General features: G+C 35.8%; 3 protein-coding genes across 3 annotated transcripts; all 3 read left to right on the top strand.

Moving 5' to 3' along the window:
- Positions 1-1,754: 1,754 nt before the first annotated feature.
- On the top strand, positions 1,755-3,448 carry Cbr-elt-2 (the record flags this gene model as incomplete). The annotated part of the gene is made up of 7 exons (XM_045239297.1): positions 1,755-1,908; positions 1,960-2,203; positions 2,252-2,537; positions 2,583-2,680; positions 2,727-3,088; positions 3,141-3,247; positions 3,362-3,448. The coding sequence occupies 7 exons, from the start codon at positions 1,755-1,757 to the stop codon at positions 3,446-3,448; spliced, it is 1,338 nt and encodes a 445-aa protein (XP_045096119.1).
- A 1,732-nt stretch (positions 3,449-5,180) lies between these two features.
- On the top strand, positions 5,181-8,008 carry CBG17258 (the record flags this gene model as incomplete). The annotated part of the gene is made up of 4 exons (XM_002644199.1): positions 5,181-5,245; positions 5,332-5,365; positions 7,266-7,757; positions 7,805-8,008. The coding sequence occupies 4 exons, from the start codon at positions 5,181-5,183 to the stop codon at positions 8,006-8,008; spliced, it is 795 nt and encodes a 264-aa protein (XP_002644245.1).
- A 1,794-nt stretch (positions 8,009-9,802) lies between these two features.
- CBG27582 lies at positions 9,803-12,431 on the top strand (the record flags this gene model as incomplete). Its single annotated transcript, XM_045239296.1, has 2 exons — positions 9,803-9,834; positions 12,236-12,431. 2 exons carry the CDS (start codon positions 9,803-9,805, stop codon positions 12,429-12,431), a joined length of 228 nt encoding a protein of 75 aa, XP_045099941.1.
- Positions 12,432-18,508: the final 6,077 nt, after the last annotated feature.

Below are 18,508 nucleotides of genomic sequence, written 5' to 3'. Positions count from 1 at the left end.
TTTCCTATCTCGTAAGTGTTTTTCACTTATTAATATGTTGCAACAAAATTGAATCTACGGCCGATATGAGCTTGTGGGCGTTGTCGATGATCCTCGTAACAAAAACAACCGTAACCGAAATTTTCCGGTCCGTTTTTCTTTATTGCTATTGATTTTCGACCACTTCTGTGTTGAGAATTTCTACGATAGCTGAGCCACCTCTACGATAGTTGAGCCGGAGGCCCGATTTTCTTCTTTCACAGCTCCAATTGTTTTGCAACACAATAGTACCACATTTGCTGTAATGGAAGCCCCTTTTAAACTTACGTGCTTGGATCTTAATTATTTCGGTTCCTAAAAACTGTCAACCGAAAAATTATTATGATAAGCAATTCTTCAGTGAACTAATTTTTTATATCTTTCACAGGAATCAAGATAATTGAGCTCAAAATTGACAGTTCGGGTGAGCTTCTATCAAAGAAAAAACGGTACATCGAATTAACAGATTTAGTAGTATTTCATTATTTTACCAAAAACTTTTAATTTTCAAAAAAGTTTCATTCATTCTTCCTGATATATAAATTATGAAAAGTCAAATTAATTCTCCGGAAGAATACTTACCGTATTTTTGTTTCAACGTTGCAACTTAAAATCTTTCTCTTTTTCGTTCAGGTGTTTTCATTTTCAAGTTATTATTGAAAATTTCAAAAACTCTCTTTACAGCTTTTCCCCCAATTTTTTCTTCTCGTTTATTTCCACCAACTTTCCCTTACTTACCGTCTCGTTAGGTTTATGTAACAGTACTGTTCATGCTATCTTATCAAAAAAAAAATTATTATGTGATCTAGCAAATATTTGTGGTCCCGAGCAGGTTGTGCCTGTGTAGTCGTATTCGAAATCTATAAGGTCCAGTATCAATTTTTGGCTTCAATTCCACTGTTTTGAACTTTTGAATTCAAATTCATTATCAATCCTCCCCGCATGAAAGTAAACATCTCTTTCTACTTTTCTCTCTTCATATATTTTTTCCACGGTTTTCAAACATCTTTCTCATTAACCAAAATCTTCCCAACTCGCCTATTGGTATTCCATCAGCTACCGTACCTAAGTAGGCGGTCTGAAAACCTGTGCTGAAAACTCTGAGCTGTCTGCGTGTATGGTTTTGAGGAATCGTCGCACTGATAAGGGCTGTGTGTGCATCGCTAACGGCATAATCGCCAGCACAGCAGTCAAAAAAGAGAGGGAGTGGGAGACAGAGAGCAGTACAACCTCTCACTTGCACGCCAATACCACCGTCTTCTTCTACTTATTTCATTCCAGCCCTCATTATTTCTTGTCAGTTATACACATCAAACACTTTTTTTGATAAAATCAACCTATCTATACTTCCCAGTCTTATCGTTGCAAGGCCCTCAAGTTACTACTGTTCCAACTGATATCTTCTAGATTGCGATATCAGGAACCGGTGAAAGTGATAGGGAATAATTCAGAGCGTTGATTTGCAAGGAGTGTTGATGGGGAATCGAATGTTTTGAATTTGAACTTAACAATGAGCAATATAAAACTGTTGATTGAAAAATCCCCTGTTCTTTCTGCTTCCTGTTCATAAACTTCCGGAGGCACACGTCATTTCCATTCCCAGGTCGAGGGGTAGCCTCTCATTTTCTTGATTCAAAATTTTTTTTGATGAACTGATAACGAAAACCAATCGTCCCCTCATTTCATGAATCTTTTTAACTTTCCCAATACTCCCCTAATTACCGTACTCTTGCAGAATGGATACAACCTACCAAGAAAATCACAACGGCTGGGCCGAAATGGAATCTGCTCAAATTACACAACAATCGGGAGGACTTCGTTTACCGACCCAGAACATGGATCCGCCAGCTGAGCAAAAGGATGAGTCACAGATTAGTGAATTACATAGAAGTGAGTTTTTGACTCGAATTCGTCATCGGTACTGATTTTTGTTATTTTCAGTGAAACTCGAAAACGAGTATGTGCCTCCGATTGAGAGGCAAAGCGTGATTACTAATAACACAATGGTTTATGATGGCAAAATTGAACCTGTTGCGCCTCAAACCATGTTCTACACTGGATTCGATTATCCCACAACCTTCGGCATGCTGGATCCAAATGGCGCAATTCAAAATTCTTATTACAATATCTACAGTATCCCAGTCAACAATTTGAATCAGCCATTAATTAATAATTTTGCGAATCCGTGAGTACTTGCAGCCAGGAAGAATAGCTTCTCAATCCAATATTTTAGTATCTACGAAACCAGCGTTCCTACCATCAACATCCCAACTGCCTACCCCGCACCAACGCCAGTTTACGAATGCGTCAAGTGTTCCCAAAATTGTGGAGATGGCGCAAAGGCTGTAAATGGTGGCATGATGTGTTCCAACTGTGCAAAAGTCTCGGAGTACCCTTCACCAATTGTGTATCCACCATCTATTGGAATTCCACCAGTGATCGAAATACCTTCCGATCAACCACCCATGAAAATACCAAAGGCTTCCAAGAAGTCTAGTAATGCTAATAGGGGAAGCAATGTGAGAAACGCTCTCTTGACTTTTAGTAGATTTTCTGTTTTTCAGGGTTCTGCGTCCCGACGACAAGGGTTAGTATGTTCCAATTGCAACGGAACGAATACGACACTCTGGAGAAGAAATGCAGAAGGCGATCCGGTTTGCAAGTGAGTACAGTAATCAAAAAAAATTTCAAACTCATATTATTTTCAGTGCCTGTGGACTTTATTTCAAGCTCCACCACATTGCGCGTCCAACATCTATGAAAAAGGAAGGAGCTCTTCAAACTAGAAAAAGGAAATCTAAGACTGGAGAAGCAGTCTCGCCACCTGTCTCCAGAGCTCGTGAGAGAAAATACGAGCGATCTGAGAAGATCTCGAGAGCAGCAACCCGCCGTGCTGGAAGTGCCAAAGCTGAGCGAGAGTTAACAACTGCAGCAGTTGCAGCTGCTACCAACCCATATGCTCAGGCAGATTTGTATGCGATCCCTTCGTCTACAGTGGGTCTTCAGCATCAGCAAGATCAGACCTATAGCTATTATCCATGGAATCCAGCGACGACTGGTATTATGATGGGTACGGATTAGAAAGAATTGGATTCTGAGAATCATATAAAAATGTCTTGCAGTGCCAAGTGACCAGAACATCTACGCCACCACCTACAATACCGGATTCGTCCGTCCGGCTGATGTGAGTGCAAAGCTGATTGCCAGTACTTCCTATGTCACTGCTCCGGTAGAGTTGCTTATTTCCCTTTTATCCCTATTGTCACAATTTTTCCTTTGTGCTCTGTTTTTACGCTTTAGCCTTGATTTCGAAAATTTGAATTAACAAAAATTTCATTTTCAGAACATCCAAGTTCACGTTATGCCAGTCCAGGATGATGAGACCAAGGCGGCCGCCAGAGACTTGGAAGCCGTCGACAATGAGCAATAATTCATTCAAATAGTTCAAATTTCATAATTTTTATTAGCGTCGAATTTTTGAGCATATTCTATTTTTAAAATTTTTCAAGTTAACTTTCCCCATTCCAGCTTTTTTATCATTCCAATTGAATTTTCTGGTCCCCCAAAAATTGTTTGTACATTGTATCACAAAAAAATTATATACATATTACACTATACCTGAAATTATTTTTCTTTTTAATAAAGTATTTTTTGACCTAGATATTAAATAGAAAATTCTATTTTTGTCTCAAATGGCTGGCAAATGAATTTTTGTCTCTTTCTCTCTCTATCGGAGAAGTATAAGATATCACTTTCACTTTTTTCCCTTCCTAATGATTACGCTATCTGTCATCTTATCAAAACTTCTACAATTATCTTTAATTTCACGGCGATCGAATTCATTGTTCCGAATTTCTTATGTTTCATTGTTGATTCGCTATTTTTATCAATAGTTGTACTTTTTGGTAATTTAAAATTTATTAGAAAGTTTCCTTGTCCCTTATAGTTTACAATTCTTCGTCATTATTATGAAACCTCCTTTCTCCATTTCTATGCCTACTTATAGAAAAAAAAAGCGAAAAACTTGCTAACCCAGCCAATCTAGAAGAAATTAAGTGGGACATTTCGCCTCTCAGTTCAGTTAAAAAAAACAATCGGAGATAAACGAGGAATCTTTTGTGTACTATACAGACACTTTTATAGGAATCGGGGTGAGAAATAAGACAACGTTCAACACGGTGTCTTTTGATTTATATTAGTTTTGTCTTTTTAAATAATTTTTTGTATAATTCTTTTGTTTTCTTGAGAAACATTTTTGCTCAAAGTTTAATGTACTATACCGGTCAATAAGACAAACAAAAACATGTTTTTCAGCTTATTTTAGGTCATTTTGACAATTTTTTAGAAATCTGGAGCTCGGCTTTCAAGTTTCCAATCTCTTCAGATGTATTGTGGGTTGTAAAACAGCCATAGATTGAAAATATCAGATTCTCAGAATTAAAAAAAAAAACTTCCATTTTTCAGGTATTCGCTAATTTTCGAAAGACACCCCTTTTGATCCGTCTTTGTACGAAAACGTGAAAAAAACGTGTCTTTCAGAAATTCGCAAATACCCTATTTTCTCTAATAAATGGGCTTCTATTAGAGAAAACCCCGGTAATACAAAAATCCAGGATTTTTGGAACTTTGTTTTTAGAACTCGACAATTTCTGAATTTCTGAATTTCCTAATTTCTAAACTTCGAAAATTTCTGAGTTTTAGATATTTAGAATTTTTTTCGAAATTTCAGAATTCCCGAATTTTGAACTTTGAGATCCTGGAATCTCAGAATGTCGCAAAATTTGGAATTTCGGAATATAGAGTTGCAGAATGAAACATTTAACATTTTTCGAAACACTGGAATTGATTTTGAATAAATTTTTTTTTGAAAATAAATTATTGAAAAATAGAAGCCCAACCAAGAGAAAAAGAGGTTGAAAAATAGGAGCCCATGGGCTTCTATTAGAAAAAATGCGGTAGCTGAGAAACAAAGAGTTTTATAGAAATTCAGTGAATGCAGAGTTTTCAATCTAGGTTTGTTTTACATTCTCCAACATTTTCAATATGATCCGAAACTTGACAGCCAAGCTCTAGATTCTTGATAATGGTCACAATGGCTAAACATCAACTGAAAAAAATTACGTTTCTGTATATCTTTCTGACCTTTGTGAACTTTTTCGCAGATGAATCAACCTCAGAGTAGTGGTTTGAGATGTTCTTCATGCAAATCCGCCAGAACAGATGCATGGTATGTCAACAAGAAAACCGAATTTAAATTATTATGCAAGTAAGTCTATTTTTTGATGTCATTTTTTAAAATCACCATCATTTCAGTTTTTGCTGCGACAAGTCAAAATTCACTGACCCGGTAAGACTTTTCTATTATTTTTCTTGATTTGTTTTTCTTTATTTCCAGAGAGATTGGGTAGGATTATGTTTACATTGCTTCAAGCAAGAAGCTGCATATCCTGTGTACATATGCGGTGTCAAACAGTATACTTGTTGGTAGGTTATAATGTTTTATTTCATTTACAAAAAAAAAGTTTTTCCAGCGAATGTTATATCAGAAATAAGAGGCGGGTGAGAGATGCCAGAGATGCCAAATTGAAAGAGAAGCACAATACTACAAAACATTTTTGAATTATTTTGAATCAAAAAAGAAAGGAGGTAATATATTTATATTCAGTTATTGAATCTAATATTCAACGTTTTTTTCAGACAACAAGGGATATACAATTTCTGACAACTGGAAATTGTGATGTGATGATTTTAATTTCTACATAGTCTTTCGAATAAATGAATTATTGTTTTGAGAATTTGCATACTGTTGTTCCTCTTGAATCGTACTTTGAAGTTAATTATTCCGGTTTCTTCGAAAGATTTGAAAAAATTGTCAACTGAGAAAATGCTTTTCGTAAATTTACCAACAGTTTATTAATTGAAAACTTGTGGTACTTTTTAAAGGAATCAAGATGATTGAGCTCAAATAGTATTATTGTGTAGGCTTCATTCACGGTATATGAAGATCAAAATAATTTTAAACATCGACAACCTTGAATGTCGCTTAAATCTTGTACTATGAGGGTTCTTCACCATCAAACTAGATTGAATTTCTTCTCCGTTCCTGTAACATGTATTGAAAATACTAATTCATGTCTATGTTATCTCTTCTAAATGCATATTCATTTCACATATGAGAGGTTTCCTTCCTTTCGTTGAAATCAATCAATTAAAATAAAAGATACTCGTTTGGGCCATCCACTCTTCCACATTCGCAAAACACCGCGACGGATACCTCGCGTCTTATTCAACGCGACTCACGCGACGCGACACGTAGAGCACAACGCGAGACACAGAGAAACTCCATTTCAGCTGGGGACACTCACATTTGAACAGACGCTCGGTTTCGCCTTTTAGACGGCACGGAAAATCGATATCCGTTTATTCTTGTTGAGTTTCGCAATATTTTGAGTTGGTTCAATTTGAATTCGTGATTCTTCAGACTTCGTGAGTTTTTTCTTTCTATTTTTCTTCATTTTAACACACTCCCCAGTTACAAATTCAAACAAAAATAGTTGGTTCAGCGGAGCGCGATTGCGTAGCACGAAAACTTTTTTCCTGAAAACTTGCACTCTTCAGAAAATGTTTTACTTTCGATGAAAAACAACAAGGGTAATCCACACTTCAGCATTTTGTTTAGAAACAACAATTCCAGAAATTTTTGAAATGAGAAATTTTTTTTTCCAATAGTTTTTCCAATATATTTTTAATGTCTTTTTTAATGTTAGAATAATTGTTCAAAAAAATCACTTTTTTTGAGAAATGCCAAAATGTTACCTTTTTCTGTATTATCTTATTCTGTTGTTTCTGTGTTTAAAAACCTATAAAAACATCAGGAATTGATTCATACGTTTCGTTAAAAAGTTGATTTGAAACCGCACTCCACTGAACCTTGCAGTTTGTCTTTTGGAATTTTACTTTTATAACTAATTTTCAAAAAACTCCCTAATTTCCCGCAAAAATACCGCCATTTTTAAAGATACCTTCCAACTATGGAATTCACTACTTTTTTGTGTTTTATTCTCTATTTACAGAAAAAATATGCGCTTGGCCTCACGAGGATTCAATGATTTCATAAACGCAATGGATCTTGTCGTCAATAAAGTTCTCATCCACCTGAATCCGTCTTCCGTCCAGCTCATCGTCTCAAAAATCGGGAAGACAGATATTATAAAGTTTCACAAACTGAAAACTGATCTGTTGTGGAGAGAAACGGAGAAACCACACCATCTGAGGTGCTATTTGTCGAGCAAGGAGTCAAAGAATTTGAAAAGGTCGTCGAGGGAAGAAATAAAAATGTGGAGGAGCTAAGCATCGAATTTGAAAGTGAAATAAGGGAAGCAGAAAATGCTCATGATGTTCATCGGAATGAATTCTTCCGCAAGCTTGGAGAAACCCTGGCAGGACTGGAGCCCCGTCTCATGTGCAATGATCTGCATATTGAAATCCGCACGCCACTGGATTTGTTGCCAATTATTGGAAACATTTCGTCGGAAAATTTCACAGACTTAGTGATTTCATCGAATTCAGACGAATTGTTCGAAATGAGAGATGTAGTGGAATTACCACACTGGAAACAACTCATATATTTGCGTTTCCGCTGGCTCTCTTCTTTGTCGCTACCTGACATCACACACATTCCGAATGCACCATTTCTTATTCCTTCTCCAAATGTAGAAGATATTATGTCTTTTGTTGAGGTAAGATAACACATATGTTTACTGTAATCTCTGTGCATTTTTTACAGGCTTGTCGTGAATCTCCAAACGAACTGTCTCATACTATCATGGCAAACACTGACATTGCGCCCGTTGCGCAACAATTAAAACCACTCGGAACGCAATACACAATCGGTGGCACTATTATAGGGCGAATCCCGCGGCGGTTCGGTGGTTACATCAAGTATGAAATTAGTCACTTCCTGTGGAATTGGGAAACAGTATCACTTTGATTCGGGAACATGTGACTCCAGCGATCATTTCATTTCTAAAACACGTATTTATCTCATTTTCTTTATGCCAATCATTTTCCTTCGCCCACTCAATAAATTTGATAACGTTTTGGCTGACTAGGGAAGTATCTGGAGTCGTCTCCAAGTTGTGATTCATGGCCTATATCATTAGTAAGCCTATAAAATTTTAACTTGGAATATGTTTTCTGTTTTTTTGCTAAAAGTCCGTGAGCTTCGAGAAAATCAGGTCGAAAGTTTTAATACTGAAACCTATAGATTTTGCATTAAAAATACAGATTTTTCATTATAAATCGACGCGACGCACGACACACATTTATTTCAAAAAAGGAACTAGTGTCGACAGCGATGTTGCAGTGGTAAAAAACTGATTTAGTAAGCGGAAAGTCTCTGGTTCGATTCCTCCATAGACCTTAAATTTTTATTTTTTGTGTTACAATTTGACTGATTTTTTTTGCCATAAATAGTGTGAAACATGCATATTTTCAAGTTTTGAGGAGAATTTTTTGGCGAAATTCTAGCTTCATGATGCATCGGGCCGTAATAGGGAATGTTTTTCAAATGAATCAGAAATATCTGAAAAGTTGGACAGAGATACTTTTGCACATTGTGAACGCAATTTCAGCAATATTTTAAACCTATATTAAATATAAGCCAAAATATGGGCTATGTAATTGTTTTCAGTACTAATTTTTGACCAGAAAAGTGCATTTTTTAGCTTCAAAAATGATTTTCCAAGATTATTTCATAATCAGAAGCCATTTCAAAACATTTCTCATCTTCTGAAAAAGGTTTTGGACAATTTCAAAAAAAAACATTTTGGAAAAAATCACCATGGGGTACATCAGAAGTGACTTTTTGAAAAATTTTTGAAAAATTTTTGAAAAGAGCTGCAAAATGTTCCAAACGTTTCGAAATGATGAAAATAGCATTCTTACAAAATTTGGCCGCCCGATTTGGTCTGCGAGCCCCTTTAATAAACTAAAACCTGATTGAAATCAACTGAAAGTTACCTTTTGATCTAATTTTCTTGAAGCTCACGGAATTTTAGCAAAAATAGAATACATATTCCGAATCAAAATTTTATGGGCTTTCTAGATGTAGGTCATGAATTGTAACCACGTAGACGACTCCAGATAGTTTCCTTGTGAGTTCACACGTTTCACAAACGTTCGTATGTTATTCTTAAAAGGAGGCTATTATCCAAAAACTGTCATGTATATGTAGAATTTGAAAAGGTCGTCGAGGGAAGAAATAAAAAAGTGGAGGAGCTATGCATCGATTTTGAAAGTGAAATAAGGGAAGCAGAAAATGTTCATGATGCTCATCGGAATAATTTTTTCCGTACGCTTGGAGAAACTCTGGCAAGACTGGAGCCCCGTCTTATGTGCAATCGCCTGGACATTAAAATTCGCACGCCATTTGATTTGTTGCCAATAATTGAAAACCTATCATCAGAAAATTTCAAAAAACTTGTGATCTCGTCAAATACAGGTGCATTTTTCGAAATGAGAGATGTAGTGGAATTACCACACTGGAAACAACTCATATATTTGCACTAACGAAGAAGAAACATGTCCGGAAAGTTATAAACTCGATATAACCAATTTACGATAGCCTATTAAAATGGGCACCTTGCTAACAGATAGTGAGTTTCATCAAGTTTAGTAATGCGGGAGAAAAATCTGTCAAAAAAATCCAGATAACCGTGTGTTTACGAAATTAATAAATTATTAAAGCCGTATGTTCACGAATTACAGTGATAATGCATCCCAGATGCACAATCCGTCAGAAAAACTGTACTTGATGTATCCACCTGATCGTCGTGGGATCCGTCCTTTGATGAGTGAACCAATAGTGTGTTGTATCCCCAATGGCTGTAATCACTGTGCGACAGCAGCAGTGTTGATAGTTGCCTTGATACAGTGAAAGAGTTTGTTTGAAGAATCAAGATATGTCTATAAAAATTGCACGAAGTTTACAGTAATCACAAGTATTATGTTACCTCAACAAAAGCCATGATGTCTTCGACATCTACAGAGCGAATGCAAACGTCCGCATCTGGGATGTGTGTGATGTCAGGTAGCGACAAAGAAGAGGGCCAGCGGAAACTAGTGATGCATTGACGAAATTATTTTCTAAAGTTTCTTCTATTCCTTAAAAGTCCTTCTCTATACCTCTACAAATCGCAATACATTTTGTTCTTGTTTTTCATTTTTTTATCACAAAAATGAACAGGTACGCAAAGACCAGCAACCGTGCTTTCGTGCACGTGGCTCTCAACAATGCAATCATTTGTTTTCGATTCGCTCTCTTCTTCCGGATGTTGTTCTTTTCAACAGTTTTATTTCCACTGAAAAACTGAAATACTGTAATGTCAGCTATTATGAACTTTGGTTTTAAAAATTGCGGTTTCTGTAAGACGTATGGAAAATTTTGAATTATCAGATTTTTTTGGAGATGGTCCTCACAAAACATGCTTATATGTAAGTTTTCAAAACAATCTGGCTAAACCTGATGACCATCATTTTAGAATTTCTAGACTTCAATTGTAGAAAATTTGGAGTTTTCGAATATAGGGTTAAACCCACTTACATTTCACTTAATTCAAAACTTATCATAACCTTTCCGTTTTTCAAGTATATATTAGTCATGTATTGTTTCATATACGCGACACCGCGACGCATTCGACGCGACGCACACAACGCAGTGCGCACATTGCGAAGCACAGAAAACTCCATTTTAGCTGGGACACTCATATTCGAACAGACGTTTGATTTTGCGTCATTGCCGGCACGGAAAATCGATATCCGTCTATTCTTATTGATTTGTGCAAACGTTTGAGTTGGTTAAATTTGGATTCTTTGTTCTCGGAACATCGTGAGTTTTTCCTTGTTTTTTTTTATTATTTTTCACGCATTCCCCAGCTACAAATTTAAATTCAAAAAAGTTGGTTTAGCGGAGCGCGGTTGCATAAACTAAACAAGAGTCCGACCAGAATTTTGTGCTGCATTAAAATGTGTTAAAAGTTACTTTCCAAAATTTTCTTGGATGGTATTGCGAGAAAATAAAAAAAAACAAAAACTCCCGAAAAACGTCGTTGAAAAATTGAAAAATTAAAAACGTGCCCAGGAGGGAGGAGAATTTGTAGTGAAAAACCTAGGCCACGCCTTCTTTACCAGACAATATTTCCGGGTTTTTTTTCGCGTTTGTCTCCCACAGATAACGTAAAACGCCACTGTCGGGCCAGTTGAAAAAACGGCTGTCAGGCACCGTGGCCTAAGTTTCTCCATGCAAATCCTCGTCCCTCCGCGGCACTTTTTTTCGAATTTTTTCATTTTCAACGGTGTTTTTCGGAGATTTCGGATTCCTTTTTTGAATTTTTTTTGCAATAATATCAGAAAATAAGATTTTTTTGGCCGGAGTCCAGTGCTCTACAAAATGATAGGTTCACACTCAGAAATTATCAAAAAACACAAGTTTTGAAAAATTTGAAAACGGTGTCATTACTGAAAGTATGCAAAAATGAAACTCATATTTGTTTAAAAATATTGAGTTCGAACCGTTTTCAGTTTTTGAGAAAATTTGAAAATATCGAATTTCGACGAAAAACAATTCCACGAAATGATAGGTTCAACTACTGTGATTCTCAAAAATGTCAGAACGACGACCTGTAATTTGGGTCCAGTGACAAAAAAAATGTTAAATCCGCTAGGTTGAAACAGGTCTCACTAATCTTCTAGTTTTCTAAATCACATGCGGTCTATTTTTTTTCAAAATTTGTGTTTTTTGAAAATTTCTAAGGGTGAACATATTTTGTGGAGCACTGTAGTATCTGTTTGAAAAAATTACAATATTCTGAGAAATGATCAAAATTTGATCTTTGTCTGTCACTTTCATCCGATACGGTTGTTTCTGTGTTCAGAATGTGAAAATATCAGAAATTGATTCACTTTTTTTTCTCTTGAAAACATTAATTGCAACCGCGCTCCACTGAACGAACCCTTGCAGTTAATTTTTTAAAAACGTACTTTCATAACTAACTTTCAAACAATTTAATAATTTCCTGAAAATTTCAATTTTTAAAGAGATCTCTCAACTATGGACTTCACTTCTTTTGATCCTTCGAGTGATGCCTACAAGAGGAATATCGTCGGGTTCTTTTTTCGAGCAAGACACAACGTTCAAGATTCTTTTAAAATTTTGAAGCGGGACTTCTCTACCATCACAGACTTCTCTACCATCAAGTCTTACGTGCAATGAGCTGAAAATTGGAGTTCGCAGTCCCCTCGATTTGTTGCCAATCATCGGAAACCTTTCTTCGGAAAATTTCGAAAGACTTACAATCACATCGGAAGGATATGGAGTTTTCGAAATGGAAGATGTAGTGGACCTACCACAATGAAGAGAACTGAAATATTTGCATTTCACCCATCGCTCCTCTCTATCACTAGCGAATATAACACACATTCCGTGGGCAGTTATCTCGACTAGCTATCGAAAAAACGTTGAAAGCGTTATCGCTTTTATTGAGGTAAAATAACACGTATAAATACTGCAGTTTTTGTGCAATTTTGCAGAAATCCCTTGATTCTCCAATAAAACTGTTTTATTGTATCTTTGCAGCGATCGACAATACTGCTGTGGCGCGGCGACTGAGGGGACTAGGAAGACAAACTTGGGTTGATGAAAGGATCCAAGGAAGGATCCCATCGATAGCCGATGAACACTTAGAGTATGATTTGAAAGACGGATATTGGCATTTGCATAATAAATTCTTTCCGGAAAATTGAGAACCTATCAATTGATGATTTTTTGAGCACGTTCGTCTTTTGTTTTGTTTGAAATATTTTTCTTTTGTGTTGGTAAACGTAATAAAGCTTCAGCTGTTTACATGTGTTCACAAATTTTACAGGGCATTCTGAACTCGTTTAATCAGGTATGTTATTTTCAGAACTTTGACTTTTGGGATAGTGATGCCGCGATGAAATTAGTTCCAAGAAAAATTGATTTTCTGTATGTAGAGGCTTCCAGCGTTTAAGATCTTGCCTCAGTTACTGCCCAGCTCGAAAACGCCGATATTCGATGATTTATCTAGGCTCAATCCTTCTTCTTTATCTTCTTCCTCATATTCGTTCATTCTCGTGTCTCCTTTTTATTCCATCGTCTAAAATATAAACAGACATGCAAAGACCAGCAAGCGCGCTGTAACGCAGTTGGTTCTCAACACTGTCATCATTTTTTTTTCTGTTCTCCCTGTCTTATCGACGTTGTCGTTGCTCTTTTTTCTCCTCTTCCTTTGGTTTTCTATTCCTTGCATATAAGCAGAGATCGTCTGTGTCTCTTTATCATTCATCCATATCTACCTTTTCAAAAAAATTGTTTCGCTTTATATTTTATAATGCGCGCCGCTGGGTTTTCACCCTTTCACCCCTCTTCCACACTCTGTCGTTGCTTTCTTCTGTCCCTTCCATGGTTTCTCTGCTTTCTCGCACTTGCGCATCAATTTTATGCCACGTTTAAGATTCGTCTGCATCTCCTTATAATTCCAACATCTCCATTTCTGTTCTCAATTTCGATTATCTGGTCCTCGGACACTTTCTCATGTTTTTTTTTAAAATTTGAATACTACAAGGCTCTATAATTTACATCGAAAGTTCAGGTAGTTTTGCATCATGAACGTCCTTGGCGTGGATCTAAGACAAGACGAGAGTAAATGGATAATTACTTCATTTTTATTCCAAACGAATCATAGCGTCTGGACTGCTTTTGATGAGTTGCAAAAAGTGTATCCCACGATCACATGGCACGAAGTCGAGAATGCATTCACAGCGTTGAGACTGGAAAAAATTCCTGATCCAGTGAACAACAGGCGAGGATTTTAATTTACAAAGAAAATATCAATAAACAGAAAACGCTCCGAAACTGAAAATAAAAACTCGGAGGATTTTTGGCAAATTTTCGAAATAAAACAAAAAATTTACAAGGATTTTGATTTTCGTAAATGCTTTTTTATTTCCTACCTACTCCCGAGCAACGCCAATAGGTTTGGATTTTTTTTCAGATTTCCAAACCATCTCCAATTTTTCCTATTCTTTTTTATCTTGTTACCTCTTCACTTCTTCAAATTGAAAGAAAACCCTCAAAAAGCAGAAAAACCAGCAAGCGTGCTCTAGCGCACATTAGGAGTCAACACTGCCTTCGCCTGTTTTTTTGGTTCTCCTTGTCTTTCCGATGCTGTTCTTGTTTTCTCCTTTCCCTCTTTTTCGATTACTCTCTTTTCTCGACAGAAAATGAACGCTAGATTTTTTTTACCTTTTTACCGCTCTTCCACATCATGTCGTTGATTTCTCCTCTTTCTTCCTTTCCCGAAATTTAGAAATTGTAAAATTTAGAAATTCCGGAAAATTTAGAAATATGAGAAACTCTGAAATTCAGAAATTCGAAAATTCTAGGAATTCTGAAATTCAGAAATTCACGGTTTTTTTTAGTCGAAGCACTTATGAAAAATGACAGTTTCACAGTAAACTCGACTCAAATCGAACAAAAAGCTTCGCGCCGTTTAATAAGTTTTATTGTAGAGCACCTTTGCATCAAACCGTACACTCCGCGATTTGTGGGCAACGAAAAATAAGCGCCGGTGGCACGGCGGCTAAAAATGGGTGCCACGTTTTTGGCTGCAGCCGGCAAACGGTGTTTCGAATGAATTTGAAATTAGCAAAAGAATGGAAAAAACTACTTTTTATTACATTTTACCAGTCGGTTTGAGCCCTCAACCTCCTGGGTTTTGACCTCCTGGGTTTTGTTTACTTTATCTTACATTTGAATTCCTAATTTCAGAAATTCCCACTTTCCGTGTGTCCGAAATTTCCGAGATTCATCATTTTCAAAAGTTATATTTTCCCGATATCGGAATTTTTGAATACCGTACTTTCTCGAATAGATGCCCACTTGTTTTTTCTAGAATGTTCCTGGATTTTCTGATTACAGATTATTAGGTTTTTTGAAATTCAGATATCAAAAAAAAACCACACACAGCCTTAATTCTCAGCCTTTGGTTTCAGATCACCTTGAAAAAATAGGGAAGTGATTACAATACCTGTATACTTATAGAGAACACCTTTTTTCAGGCAAAACGTTTGGATGGTACAACAATTCGGGGGTACAAAGGGGTACAAAATGATTTAGGGGTACAAAACTCACAGTTTGGGGGTACAAAACTGAGCCTTTTTCAGTATTTTGTACCCCCGAATTGCAGATTTTTTACCCCTTAAATTGCTAGAATGTTCTGGAATTTTCTGGGATTTACTGGAATTTTCTAGAATGTTCTGGAATTTTCTGGAACTGTCTGGGACTTTCTGGAATTTTCTGGAATTTTCTGGAATTTTCTGGAATTTTCTAGAATTTTCTAGAATGTTCTGGATCTTTCTGCAATTTACTGGAACTTTCTGGAAGTTTCTGGAATTTTCTAGAATTTTCTGGAATTTTCTAGAATGTTCTGAATCTTTCTGGAATTTACTGGAATTTTCTGAGATTTACTGGAATTTTCTAGAATGTTCTGAATCTTTCTGGAATTTACTGGAATTTTCTGAGATTTACTGGAATTTTCTAGAATGTTCTGGAACTTTCTGGAATTTTCTGGAATTTTCTAGAATTTTCTGGAATTTTCTAGAATGTTCTGAGATTTACTGGAATTTTCTAGAATGTTCAGGAACTTCCTAGGATTTTCTGGAATTTTCTAGAATGTACTGGAACTTTCTGGAAGTTTCTGGAATTTTCTAGAATGTTCTGGAACTTTCTGGAACTTTCTAGAATTTTCTGGAATTTTCTGGAATTTTCTGGAATGTTCTGGAATTTTCTGGGATTTACTGGAATTTTCTAGAATGTTCTGGAACTTCCTAGGATTTTCTGGAATTTTCTAGAATGTTCTGGAACTTTCTGGAACTTTCTAGAATTTTCTGGAATTTTCTGGAATTTTCTGGAATGTTCTGGAATGTTCTGGAATTTTCTGAGATTTACTGGAATTTTCTAGAATGTTCAGGAACTTCCTAGGATTTTCAATACCTGTATACTTATAGAGAACACCTTTTTTCAGGCAAAACGTTTGGATGGTACAACAATTCGGGGGTACAAAGGGGTACAAAATGATTTAGGGGTACAAAACTCACAGTTTGGGGGTACAAAACTGAGCCTTTTTCAGTATTTTGTACCCCCGAATTGCGGATTTTTTACCCCTTAAAATGCTAGAATGTTCTGGAATTTTCTGGGATTTACTGGAATTTTCTAGAATGTTCTGGAATTTTCTGGAACTGTCTGGGACTTTCTGGAATTTTCTGGAATTTTCTGGAATTTTCTGGAATTTTCTAGAATTTTCTAGAATGTTCTGGATCTTTCTGCAATTTACTGGAACTTTCTGGAAGTTTCTGGAATTTTCTAGAATTTTCTGGAATTTTCTAGAATGTTCTGAATCTTTCTGGAATTTACTGGAATTTTCTGAGATTTACTGGAATTTTCTAGAATGTTCTGAATCTTTCTGGAATTTACTGGAATTTTCTGAGATTTACTGGAATTTTCTAGAATGTTCTGGAACTTTCTGGAATTTTCTGGAATTTTCTAGAATTTTCTGGAATTTTCTAGAATGTTCTGAGATTTACTGGAATTTTCTAGAATGTTCAGGAACTTCCTAGGATTTTCTGGAATTTTCTAGAATGTACTGGAACTTTCTGGAAGTTTCTGGAATTTTCTAGAATGTTCTGGAACTTTCTGGAACTTTCTAGAATTTTCTGGAATTTTCTGGAATTTTCTGGAATGTTCTGGAATTTTCTGAGATTTACTGGAATTTTCTAGAATGTTCAGGAACTTCCTAGGATTTTCTGGAATTTTCTAGAATGTACTGGAACTTTCTGGAAGTTTCTGGAATTTTCTGGAATTTTCTAGAATGTTCTGGAACTTTCTAGAATTTTCTGGAATTTTCTGGAATGTTCTGGAATTTTCTGGGATTTTCTGGAATTTTCTAGAATGTTCTGGAACTTCCTAGGATTTTCTGGAATTTTCTAGAATGTTCTGGAACTTTCTGGAACTTTCTAGAATTTTCTGGAATTTTCTGGAATTTTCTGGAATGTTCTGGAATTTTCTGGAATTTTCTAGAATGTTCTGGATCTTTCTGGAATTTACTGGAATTTTCTGAGATTTACTGGAATTTTCTAGAATGTTCTGAGATTTACTGGAATTTTCTAGAATGTTCAGGAACTTCCTAGGATTTTATGGAATTTTCTAGAATGTTCTGGAACTTTCTGGAATTTTCTGGAATTTTCTAGAATGTTCTGGAACTTTCTGGAACTTTCTAGAATTTTCTGGAATTTTCTGGAATTTTCTGGGATTTACTGGAATTTTCTAGAATGTTCAGGAACTTCCTAGGATTTTCTGGAATTTTCTAGAATGTACTGGAACTTTCTGGAAGTTTCTGGAATGTTCTGGGATTTTCTGGAACTTTCTAGAATGTTCTGGATCTTTCTGGAATTTACTGGAATTTTCTAGAATGTTTAGGAACTTCCTAGGATTTTCTGGAATTTTCTAGAATGTACTGGAACTTTCTGGAAGTTTCTGGAATTTTCTCGGATTTTCTGGAATTTTCTAGAATTCTATGGAACTTTCTTGAATGTTCTGGAATTTTCTGGGATTTTCTGGAATTTTCTAGAATGTTCTGGATCTTTCTGGAATTTACTGGAATTTTCTGAGATTTACTGGAACTTTCTAGAATGTTCTGAGATTTACTGGAATTTTCTAGAATGTTCAGGAACTTCCTAGGATTTTATGGAATTTTCTAGAATGTTCTGGAACTTTCTGGAATTTTCTGGAATTTTCTAGAATGTTCTGGAACTTCCTAGAATTTTCTGGAATTTTCTAGAATGTCCTGGAACTTTCTGGAATTTTCTGGAATTTTCTGGAATTTTCTGGAATTTTCTAGAATTTTATGGAACTTTCTGGAATGTTCTGGAATTTTCTGGAATTTTCTGGAATTTTCTAGAATGTTCTGGAACTTCCTAGAATTTTCTGGAATTTTCTAGAATGTTCAGGAACTGTCTGGAACTTTCTGGAATTTTCTGGAATTTTCTGGAATTTTCTGGAATTTTCTAGAATGTTCTGGACCTTTCTAGAATTTTCTGGAATTTTCTGGAATGTTCTGGAATTTTCTGGGATTTTCTGGAATTTTCTAGAATGTTCTGGAACTTCCTAGGATTTTCTGGAATTTTCTAGAATGTTCTGGAACTTTCTGGAACTTTCTAGAATTTTCTGGAATTTTCTGGAATTTTCTGGAATGTTCTGGAATTTTCTGGAATTTTCTAGAATGTTCTGGATCTTTCTGGAATTTACTGGAATTTTCTGAGATTTACTGGAATTTTCTAGAATGTTCTGAGATTTACTGGAATTTTCTAGAATGTTCAGGAACTTCCTAGGATTTTATGGAATTTTCTAGGAATT

Source organism: Caenorhabditis briggsae, assembly GCF_000004555.2.
Source record: "Caenorhabditis briggsae complete genome, chrX, whole genome shotgun sequence".
Classification (NCBI taxonomy): Eukaryota; Metazoa; Nematoda; class Chromadorea; order Rhabditida; family Rhabditidae; genus Caenorhabditis; species Caenorhabditis briggsae.
Note: the sequence above shows the minus strand (reverse complement) of the source record. Positions and strands in the feature narration are given on the sequence as shown.